General features: G+C 53.0%; 1 protein-coding gene across 1 annotated transcript in view; it reads left to right on the forward strand.

Moving 5' to 3' along the window:
- SDK2 (sidekick cell adhesion molecule 2) overlaps positions 1 to 12,627 on the forward strand; it is a 131,090-nt gene that overhangs the window by 1,932 nt on the left and 116,531 nt on the right. Inside the window, 1 exon segment of the mRNA XM_027770819.1 lies at positions 12,446 to 12,593. Coding sequence (XP_027626620.1) covers positions 12,446 to 12,593 — 148 coding nt within the window.

The raw sequence follows: 12,627 nt of genomic DNA on the forward strand, positions 1-12,627 counted from the left end.
GTCCTCCCCCACTCCTGCTCTCTGTCCTCCCCCACCCCTGCTCTCCACCCCCCACCCCTGCTCTCCGCCCTCCCCGCCCCTGTGCTCACGCAGCCTGGCGCAATAACCGCAGGATGGGCCCTGTGCCTTCAGGGGCTCTGGGAGAAGACTCAGTGAGGAACTCTGAGAAAGGGGGACTATGATGAACCAGGTTCCCGGGAGGGCTGGATGGGCAGAGAGTAGGGGTCGGCCCTCACTGAGGGTCTAGGGTAACGGCCATCTCCCCAGTGCTGCCAGGCCTCAGGTCTTCCTCACTAGGCAAGGAGAGGAGCTCCAGAAGACCCCAAAGGCATCAGGGGGACCAGGACCCCAGGGCACCAGCCAACACCCTCCCCCAGTGACTCAGCACCCTTTCCCAGACCAGCCCTCCCCCTCCTAAAGTATCTGCTGTCCACTGGAGACAGGCTCAGTGGGGCTGTTGCATTCGGGGCTTCCTCAGGGCAGAGGACCGAGCCACGCTGCAGGGTGTGGGAGGGGAGCCCCGATGCTCCCTGAAAGGGCATCCTCTCTTCCGGAGCCCACAGGGCCCACTCTGAGTTAGCACAGAGCAGAGAGAAGTGAGAGAGAAATCTGGAGGAAAATCTCAAGTGAGGCAGAGAGTGTTTATAATAATTATGGAAAACAACCGTAATCAAAAGTGGAGGACGGATTGTCCCCATAAATCAGCACTAACGGCGTCTCAGCTTGCTCCAAGGAGCAGAAAAGCCCTGAATTAAAGTGATGGATTTCGGGCAGCTGTCAGCCGTCAGAGGACTCCCTCGGAGCGCCATTTAGCCAGTACTGAGGGGCCAGGGGGCCAGGGAGCTGAGGCTGGGCCTCCAGAGAGACTATGCATGCACATGCCTGCACCCAGGTATGTGCGTGTGGGAGTGCCGGGATGTGTGTGAACATGTGTGTCCAGATCAGCCTGCTTCTTTGTTCATGGATGTCTGGGAGAGAATGTGTGTGTGCATGCAAGTGTGTGCACATGGATTGTGTATGTGTGTCTGGGTCTGTCTCCTGTGTGTTTGAGCGAACATACATGTTGTGACAAGCATGTGTGTGAGTGGGAGTCATGAGTAAGCCCTGAAAGGATCACACAGCTGACAAGTACCACGTGTCCAAGTGTGTTTCCATGCAATGCACGTGTCTGTGTGTGCATGCAACTGTGTGCAAGTGTGCCCGTTATGTGCATGCGAGGGTGTGCATGCCTAGGTGGTCTGCCTTCTTGCTCAGCTGTGCGTGTGAGTCATGCGCATGTGTGCATACACGTGCTAATTGGAGACTCCATCCAGGATACTGTTCGGTGCAGGGTGTGGGGGTGGGAGGCAGGAGTCTGTTCCAAGCTCCTGGCTCTTAGGAGACAATAGGAACTTTCTGGAGCCAAGAGCCACTGAGATGAGATGACTCAGTCTCCCCGGTGAGGGAGATCGGCACCCCTCTGCTGAAATGCCTCGTTCCTGGGCTGTGACAGGGACCTATGAGCCCGAGACCGGGCCCCTGGCCCCATCATATCCACACCCCTCTCCACGTACATGCAGATGCAGCGGGGGCACTCCCTCGGAGCCAGCCCAGACATGCAAGTCCCCATACACAATGTCCCTGCCCCAAGGGGCAGGCGGTGACCAGCCTGCACAGGGCCAGCCCGCCAGGTGCACTAGTGGTGACAGAGGCTTCAGTAAGGACCCAGGTGCACCTGCAGTTCCTGAATGCTGCAGATACGGGCTCCACCCACCTGGGCCTGCCTCCCAGAGACCCCACCCTGGGAGCAGCCTAAGAAGCAGAGGGATGGGGCTGATGGTGCCTGACACTCCACCGTCTGCCCAGGCACAAGCCCCCAAGTGTGGCTACCCTGAGCTCTCCCCCCCACACACACACACACTGTGGGTTCAGAGGGCCCTGGACACTCCCGTGAAGCTGGGAGGCATGACCCTAGGTGGCAGTGACATATGGGGGCCTGGCCCAAACTCCCATGGGAGCTTCAAGGCTATATGGGTTGAGGGTGTTTGTGAAAGGGCTTAGGGGGCCCTTACAATGTTGTCAGATTGTGGGGCCCTCACCATGGAGGTGGCGTGGCTTCATGCAGAGGGTGGGCTTTGGAGTCAGGCAGATCCAGTTTGACTCCTGGCTCTGCCCTTGATTGCTCTATGGCCCCAGGAAAGAGACTGGACCTCTCTGAGCTTTGCCCAGCTCAGGAAATGCACTTAATGATGGCCACCTCCTCAGTTCGTCAGGAGGATTCCTTGGGCCCCTGTGTGCCAAAGCACCTAGCTAGTGCACACACAGCACACCCCAAACCGGGGTGGTGGTGGTGGGGTCAGGAAGCATGAGTTCTAGCCTGGCCTAGACTAGCTTAGGGCTCTGGGCACCTCCACTCGCCTCTGCGGGCCTGTTTCCTCATCTGTACTGGGATCCATTTCAGCTCTGATGTGGCCAGCGCTAACACGGTTGTCAAGATCACAGCCCGTGGGGCCAGCCTGCAGGAGAGAACCACCCCAAAGACTCCCAGAGCCACCCCTGGCCCTGAGGCAGAGCCCCCTGCTGGACACTGGGAACAGGAACGGGCAGAGAGGAGGGAACACAGCCTCTGTCTCCCTGAGAGGGGACAGTTCAGAGCAGTCAGAGACAGGTTCAAGCCAAATGCCCATGTCTCTAAAGGAGTGCAAAGGAGCTTCCAGAATAATCTGTCCTTGGGTAATCATGTCTTTCCTCGATGCGTGACCAAGACAGGTCTGAGATGTTGGAAGGCAGATCTTGTGAGCGGCATGTTAAAAATGGAGAAACCGAGGCTCAGAGAAACCAGACAGCCCCAGGTCTCAGCCGGTATTTTTACCTTTTAATCTGCTGGTAGGATGCGCCCAGCTGTGAGCCCCAGATTCAAATCCCAGCTCAGCTCTCACAAGTTGTGCGACCCTGGGCGAGTTACATAACTTCTCTGTGCATTCATTTCTGCGTGTGCAAAGAGGAATGCTCCTTTTAGTACTGAGGTGACCAGGCTGCCGCAGAGTCACCGAATCCATGCACATAAGCCTTTACAAATAGGCCCAGCCCTGATCACGCTTCTCTCTGAGAGGTGAATAACCATTTGCAGCCTTTCTCATTCTGTCTCCGTAAGTGGGGACATCCCTGCCCCACCCCGCCCCGTGCTCTTCAGGGCTGGGACTAGAGTGAGGAAAGGCAGACACCCAGCGTGCACAACTGAAGAGGCACCCCTGCTCGGCCCACCCCTTGCACTCGTACACCCCTGAGAGCAGGCACGTCCTTGAGTCCTCCCTGACCTCGGTCCTGGGGCTCTTCATTGCATCTGTCTGTCTGTCTGTCCACCGTCCCCCGACACCAGAGATGCAGTCGTTCTGAGGGTAGGTGAGGCCCCCTCTGGCCTCAGCCATTCCCAGGGCAGGAAGGTCTTTCCTGGGGCTCCAAGCAGCTGCTGGGTGGCCTCTGCCCTTTGAGAGTCCTTCTAGGGATCATGGAGCCAGGCAGGCTCTGCCCCGGGCTCCCACCCCCTCCCCAAAGAGAGGCCATGAATCGGCTCTAATGGGAAATTAATAAGGCAGCTGTGCTAACAACTAATGATAATGGCAAAGTCGTTAAAAAAAGATTCTTTACATGTTTTTAATTACAGCAATTAAGGGGAAGTCAATAAAACATCTCTCCCTCCCCAGCCCCTGCCTGTCCCCACCCGAGTCTCTTTGTATTTTTAAAGTCTCCATAAATTTCCGGCATTTGGCAAGTGGGCGAAAGGCCCAGAGGGTCAGGAGAGTCTTCCAGGACCATGGACCTCCCCGCCCCAAGCCAGCCTTCCACACATCCAGGTCTGTGGCACCGTGTTCTCCCTGGGCGAGGCCCCCACCCCGACCGCAGCCCTCACCTGCTCGGCCCAGACAGCAGGGACAAAGGGCCCACGCCTTCCTGAGGCCTCCTGCTTTCCTTTCTCTCTGGTGGTTCCGCAGCCACCTGCACAGCGGGTGGGGGCTGGGGACGGTCCTGGAAGGCCCCCACTAGCCTGTCGTTCTTAGTCTCAGTCCGAGGCGGGAGTGTCAAATGCAGAATACGTAGAGGCCACGCGACAGTGCAGCGTGGGCCCGCGTGTCTCTCTGGAGCACCCATCTCACCTGCACGGTTGTCATTCCTGGAACCACTCGTGTCACGGCGCACCCACAGCATACCCAGCGCCGAGCGAGGCAGCAGGGGCACGGTCAAGGACAGAGTCCAGATACTCGTCTCTGCCCTCCGGGAAAGTCATGGGGGAGGCAAAGGCTACGGGGAACACGTGGCATAAAACACGGGGGGCGGGGGTGGCAGGCGTTCACAGCCAGCCAGCGGTGGGCAGCAGTAAAAGGCAGTGTTCCACGAGGCTGAGCCACACGGGAGTTCCAGGTTTGCGTCTGGAGACCTCCCTGAGTACGGTGTTCCCACGCATGCCCATAATCCGGGCTGACCAAGGCCGGGGGTGATGGAGGTGTCAAGATCCTGTTAGGGGTGCTGTCTCTCTCTCACTCATGGAAGAAGAAAGAGAGAAACTTCAAAAAGTTTAGGAAAATGCGTATTATGAAAAACCTATGCGTAGGTTTCAAAAATTTGCCTGCCAGAATAAACTTATACTTTAATTCCATTTCCCCCCCCCCAGATGTTTTAAAGCTCCTTTGTATAATCCGTGAGGCCCATAGAGACACGTAAGTGTTAGAAGGAAAAGTGAAGTCAGAGGAGAGGGATGGAGGATGAGGATGAGGTCTAACCTGATGCCGTGGTCGAAGTGGCCTCTCTGAGGAGGTGATGTTGCGCAGACTGAAAGGAAGCGAGAGCCACACAGAGAGGGAAGCTCGTTTCAGGAACAGCACACACAGGCCCTGGGGTGGCCGGAGTGGCTGGGGCGGAGTGAGAGGAGCAGAGAGTGGAAGGAGATGAGGCTGGGGAGGTGGGGCTCTGGGCAGTCTGAGCCACTTTAAGCTGTGGTCTTTCTAACTGGGAATGAGACGGATGTTGTGGGTGGTTGAGGCACGGCGCCATCTGAGTGGAGGGGGCAGCTTTGTTTTCATGATGGACAAACAGAAAAGCACAGCCAGGTGCCCTTCCATGCCCACCAGATGGTCCCAAACTAAGACCAGATGTTGGTGGCGCTTCCGTCACTGCTGGTGGCAGCGTAAACTGGACACTGGCACACATTAGGAAGCCAGTGGACGTTACTGGTAAAGTTCTTGCGAACGTACTGACCACCTTGCAGGCTCACGGCAGGCGTGTACCCTGGAGGCCTCCCACTGTATGTGCCGCCCGGTCCCTGTGAGCCCGTTTGGAGCCGGGAGCCAAGCCCCGAAACAAGCCAAGCGCACACAGCCTGCGCGTTTGCCCTCGTAGAATTCCACGCAGCCGTGAACATGACTTAATTATGTGCAGGGACCTGAGTGGGACTCCCAGAGATAATACTACACCCCCCCAAAAAAATTCACAGACAACTACAGACAGAATAACCCCAGGTACAAAGGAGTTGCAAACACAGTAGATGAACCATAAATTGCATAAGAATGCATTTCCATGAGGTGATGCTTGAAAGAAAGCAGGATTGCAGGTGCATTTGGGAGAAAAATGACCTGGGTGGTGGAGAGTGGTGGGGGTGGGCAGGGAGAGGCCAGGGGCCTGGCACAAGTGCCGGTGGTATTCCTGCCTTAGGCTGGGTGGTGGGGTCTGAGTGTTCGTTTTCTTCTTTCCACTCTACCTTTTTTATAGTCACTCTTTTGTATGCATGACATATTTCATGATTTTAAAATGTTTTTAAAATAAATTAAAGCCATGAGAATATTCTGAAATGAAAGGTAGACTTCCCAAGACCTTTTTGAGGTATAACAAAGACATCAAGAATAGATTTTGGGCCACATCCAGCTGTGCCTCGGGCCCATGCTTCTTTGCTCTGGGGGGAATTTGTTGGGAAATTGGATCAGCCCTGAAGGGCGCAACACAGTATTAGCAACTGTGAGTCTCAAGGGAACTGCATCCACACCTTCTCTGCTCCTACCTGGGGCGAGTGGGTTTCCCGGGGGTCCTGGACCCCACCTCCATCATCAGGCAGCCTCCTCTCCAGCTGCTGTCCTGCACCAGCCAGCTGCAAGGACTCCCTCCTGGCAGCCACTCACTGCTGCGTTCAGTGCATGCGTGGCCGAATGGAGGGGAGCACACGCGTGTATGTATGTCAGCCTCACACAGACTTTGCCTGTCAGGAAGGAACTCTTCGAGTACAATCAGGAGGCCCTTTCACAAAGCACAATGGAGAGAACAGGAGGAAGGGCACTGAAGGTCCGAGAGCCGCATGAGGTGGGAAGATTAGGCCGTGGAGACATGGAGATGTCCTACCAACCGCAGGACGTGGGCCAAGCTGAGCCCTCCCTTCACCTACTCGCCCCACTGTGCAAACTTACATACAGACAGACATGCGCACATACCACCAGCCGAACATGCACACCATCCATTCTGTCATGTATGCACGCACATGCAACCATCCTCCCCACCATACACGCATGCATACCACCATCCATCCTGCCATACACACACACATACAGTCATCTATCCCACCGGATATACATACACGCATGCATCCCCCCATCCATCCTGCCATACACACACACATACAGTCATCTATCCCACCGGATATACATACACGCATGCATCCCCCCATCCATCCTGCCATACACACACACATACAGTCATCTATCCCACCGGATATACATACACGCATGCATCCCCCCATCCATCCTGCCATACACACACACATACAGTCATCTATCCCACCGGATATACATACACGCATGCATCCCCCCATCCATCCTGCCATACACACACACAACGGTCTGTTCCACCATATATGCTCACATCCATGCCACCGTCCATACATGAATACCATCCAATCCACCATACACACACACATACAGTCATCTATCCCACCAGATATACAGACACGCATGCATACCACCATCCATCCTGCCATACGCACACACAACGGTCTGTTCCACCACATATGCACACATCCATGCCACCACCCATACATGAATACCATCCAATCCACCATACACACACACACACAGTCATCTATCCCACCGGATATACATACACGCATACATACCACCATCCATCCTGCCATACGCACACACAACGGTCTGTTCCACCACATATGCACACATCCATGCCACCACCCATACATGAATACCATCCAATCCACCATACACACACACACACACAGTCGTCTATCCCACCGGATATACATACACGCATGCATACCACCATCCATCCTGCCATACGCACACACAACGGTCTGTTCCACCATATATGCACACATCCATGCCACCATCCATACATGAATACCATCCAATCCACCATACACACACACACACACAGTCGTCTATCCCACCGGATATACATACACGCATGCATACCACCATCCATCCTGCCATACGCACACACAACGGTCTGTTCCACCATATATGCTCACATCCATGCCACTGTCCATACATGAATACCATCCAATCTCATACACACACACACACACACACAGTCGTCTATCCCACCGGATATACATACACGCATGCATACCACCATCCATCCTGCCATATATACAAACACGCACATGACCTCCATATATATATGTACTCCTCCATATATACATATGTACACACCACCGTCCATTCTACCATCCGTACATGCATACCACCCATTCTATATATACACACATGCAACCTTCCATTTCATCATACATGTATACATACAGGTATACCACCATCTATTCCACCATACGTGCATACATACATGCATTCCACCATCCATCCATATGTACATGTTTACCACCATCCATTCCACCAGATCTGCATACATACATGTATACCACCATCCATTCTACCATCCATCCATATATATATATATCACCATCTATTCCACCATATGTGTATACATACATGCATTCCACCATACATACATACATTCATGTATACTGCCATCTATTCCATCATCCATATATACATACATGTATACCACCATCCATTCTACCATCCGTATATACATACATGTATACCACCATCCATACATACACACGTACATCTATACCACCATTTATCCCACCATATGTGCATGCATACATGCATACCACCATCCATTCCATCATACATACATACATGCATGCATTCCACCATCCATCCATACGTACATGTATACTGCCATCTATTCCACCATCCATATATACCTACATGTATACCACCATCCATTCCACCATATGTGCATACATACATGCATACCACCATTCATCCCATCATACATACATACATACATACATGTATACCGCCATCTATTCCACCATCCATTCATACCTACATGTATACCACCATCCATTCCACCATACGTGCATACATACATGCATACCACCATTCATCCCATCATACATACATACATACATGTATACCACCATATAGTCCACCATACGTGAACACCACACACACTCCACTATCGATCCCTCCATCCCTTTCTTTGTCCATCCCAGCATAAAAACATACATGTGAGGGGACTTCACAAAGTTCATAGAAGAATAGAAATGAAGTGTGTTTATCTTGATGCAAAAGTTTTGAAATCCATGCATAGGTTTTTCATACTACACATCTTCCTTGAACTTTTGAAGTCCCCTCATACGTATATATAACCAACCAGCCATCCTCCCATCCCTTCCTCCATCCATCCCATAATACAAATATACATTAGTAAACACAACTGTTCATCTCTTCTCTTCCTCCACCCACCCCTTCATCCTTCCACTCATCCCACCATCCATGCACCCATGCGACCATCCATCCACTCACCCGATCACCTTTCCATCCCTCCATCCATCCCACATCCATCCATCCACCGAGCGAACTCCCCCTGCTGGCCTTCAATTACTTCCCCCGACTGCCCTTTCTCCCCTCCCCCATGACCTTCGCACGCTTTCTTCCCTCTGAACTGTAACACCCACCCACACACACACACACACACACACACACACACACCTATGTGTGTCTCAGCACCAAATAAGCCTCAGCCCACCTCCCAGGCCAAAGTGGTTCTCCTGCCACTGCCGCTCCTCAGAGACCCCCGTCGCTTCTTTCCCAGCAGGTGTCTCAGTATGTTCCTGAAGATTTGTTCGTGGGTGGTTTGCTTACACTGTCTCCCTGACCACGCTAGAAGCCCCATGAGAACAGGGGTCTGCCTGGCCGTTAACAGGGGCTCTTGAAAGAGCTGTGGAGTAGCACTGGCTGGGTGGGGAGAGAGCCTCGTGTGCACGGCATCGGGCAGGTGTTTGTAGGGATTTGCTCATGAATACAACAGCCTCTCACAGCTTACCATCCACAGAGAGGAAGAATGTGAGAATCTTAATGCAGGATATGAGTCATGAAAGAGAGCAGAAGGAAATGCACAAGAAGGGCCTGAGTGAACGCTGGCCCGGCCCAGCCCTAACTGCTCAATGTCAGATAAGCCACTCTGTCTCCATGAGCCTTAATTTCCTCACCGATGAAATGGAGCTAATAAAACTAGAGAGAGGAGAAACACTATTACCATAAAATTGCTTTAAATTGTTCAAATATATCTTCTGAGTTCGGCAAAAAAGTTTTTTTAAATAGATAAAATAATTGTAAGAACTGAAATCAGTGTGATTTATTGATGCAATTTTTTTACAGACAGAGCCAAGTAATAGAAATTAATAAACAAAAAATATATGTATTAAAACTGGGCTTGTCATGGAACTGTGCGGATTAAATTAGATGAGATGCAGGGTGTCCACGGAAAAGGAGCTGGTGGAGGGTGACTGCTCACCGAGTCCTTGTCTCATCATTCTGTTGGGATGTTTTGGGGTAATCTTAGTTGATGTTCAAACTAAACTATGAGAAATGCATAGGACCCCTTATATTTGAACACTGCAAACATTAGGTATATTTTTTAGCACTTTTATATACTCTTCCAGTTTCTATGGCTATGTAACAGATTACCCCACACACAATGGTATGCAGCAATCTATTATGCTCCCAGGTTCTGCGATAGGGCCCAGGGGAATAGCTTCTCCACGCTCTCTGATAACTGGGTTCTCAGCCGAAGACCTGAGAGCTGAAGGACTGGGGGTTGAAATCATATGAGCGCACATGCGTTCGTTCACGTGTTTAATACCGATGCTGGCTGTCATCTGGGGGCCTCAGTTCCTCTCCCTGTGGGCTGTTTTCAGGTCAGCTTGGACTAGATTGAGCTTCCTCACAACATGGTGGCTGGATTCCCAGGGCGAGCATCTGGAGGGGTGAGAGCCCGGTGGGAGCTGTATCTTTTGGACAGCCTAGCCTCAAAAGTCCCATTGCAACACATCCAACTCATCCTCTTTGTGGAGTGGTCACGAGCTCCCCAGATTCAAGGGGAGGAGACATAGCCCCTACGTCTCAGTGAGAGGAGTGTCAGTCACACTAAGAGAAGAGCATGTGAGATGGGGAGATGAACACGGATACAAGCTGCCACACACCCGTTAGCTCATATACCCTCGGTACGACCTGTGAAGAAGGCACTGTTCCTAAATCCATTTTACGACAGAGGGAATATAAGCTCGACAAAGTCAAAAGTTTTACCCAACATCGTAGCTAATCAGTAACAGAACTAGGATTTGAACTGGAGTCCCGCAGACTCCCAAGCCACTCCCTTTACGCACACTGCATGCAAATTTAGAACAGGGATGCCAACGGTAGAGTTTATTTTCTAAGATACTTAACTGACTACATCCTTCCAGAGTGCTGGAGAGCCAGGGTGCTTTGGTGAATCATGGCTTGTCCTGGTGGCATTCCAGCAAAAATAGTGGCCACGAGGTGGGAAACGAGGAGTGCTTGATTCAAGATGGCGGGATGGGGTGTGGGCATCCAGACAAGAAAGGTTGGTTAAAGCCAGAGTAGGAAGGGACCTCAAATCCAAACAAGGGAATTTAGACTCCCCTGGGGCAATGGGAAGACACCCAAGGCTCTCACCAGGTCTGCCAGGTAGTCAGAAAAATTCATCGGGAACAGTGTGTAAGGTGGATGGAGGTAGCACACAGAGCCGGTGTAGCTGCAGTGATGGGTGGGTGGCTGGTGGGGCCTGAGGGAACAGAGACCTTGGTAAAATAGGGTGATATTACTGAGGAAGAGCCTGGGGACTTTGGGGACCGAGGAAGGAGAGCCTCCCCCTCCCCCAGGCTCAAGGGCTAGAGCTCAGGTGATCAGGGTAGGAGACCCAGCCATGCAGGAAGGAGGCGTGGTGAGGGGGTGACTAAGGCCCTCCGGGCAGAAATGCCCAGCAGACTGAAACTGCGTCCTGGAGCTCCGGAAACAGCCAGAGCAGATGTGAGATCGTGGTCAGCCGCTAGGTCAGGGGGGTCGTCAAGGGATGTTATGGCCGAAAGAGAATCCAGGGCTCTTGAAACCGAGCACACAGGCAGGCCAGTGGTCCTCAATCTCCAGTGTGCGGTAGGACCTGCCATCGAGAGTGGATCGAGAACCCAGAGACTCTCTCGCACTCTCTCAATAATCTTTGAAACTGGTCTGGCTGTGGCAGTAGTTTCCCAAACCCATCTTTGAAACTGGTCTGGCTGTGGCAGTAGTCTCCCACACTTCATCTCCAAGTCCCTGCGGGGACCCGGCGCCACTCCTCGTCCCAGCAGGCAGGCAGGCCACAGGCAGCAGTTGCCCATGTCTGCTCTGCTCCCCGCCTCCCTCCGGCTGACTGAATACGAGCCAGAATAAATGTTCCCCTCCGACGCGCCAAGGGGGAGGCATGTTTTTAAAAGAGCAATATGGTGTTTATGCTCACACATATGTGCGTCCTCACACGCAAGGCCCGGGGTGGGGAATCGTCTTCACACCTGTCAGTAAGCATTCCGGAGCCCCCAGCCCCCAGCGTGCCCACCTGCCCTCCCGCTGCGAGCACAGAAGCCTGGCCGTAAGACCCACCCTGCATCTCACACCCCAACCCCAGCCTGCCTGCCATGCCTGTCACAGCACCATAAGGCAGGGCCAGAGTGCACGGTCCGAGTTCAAACCCTGGCTCTGTCCCTCAGCTCTGTGACCTTGGACAAGCTAATTAACTTCTCTGAGCCCATTTGAGCTTTTTCTGGTTGTAAAATATGTGAAACAATGACTAGCCCTTCATGGTTGTTGGGTAAATCGATTCCAGGATAGGTGGGCATAAATGGATATAAAACCCAAAACCATGAAGCAGGGCTGGTCGCGGTGGGGCTTCCCGGGTGACCACGTGATGTTATGGCCCAGCCCTGGGCACATCACAGTGACGGCCTAGGGCGTGGGTGGCGGCTGATGTGGGCTGGTCCTAGCACGTGTCCCCTACCTGTGGTCACTGGTCTGCTGCCCCTGGAGACCGAGCTCGGGCCCCGATTGTTGCTTGTGCTCTCCTCCTGCAGACATGGGGAGCTTCGAGGAGGGCGAGAAGCACCAGAGCGTGTCCCACGGAGAGGCAGCGGTCATCCGAGCCCCACGCATCGCCAGCTTCCCCCGCCCGCAGGTGACGTGGTTCCGGGAAGGCCGCAAGATCCCACCCAGCAGCCGCATGTGAGCACCCACTCTGGGGAACCAGGGACGAGGC

Source organism: Tupaia chinensis, unplaced genomic scaffold (genome assembly GCF_000334495.1).
Source record: "Tupaia chinensis unplaced genomic scaffold, TupChi_1.0 Scaffold000159_1, whole genome shotgun sequence".
NCBI classification, from domain to species: domain Eukaryota; kingdom Metazoa; phylum Chordata; class Mammalia; order Scandentia; family Tupaiidae; genus Tupaia; species Tupaia belangeri.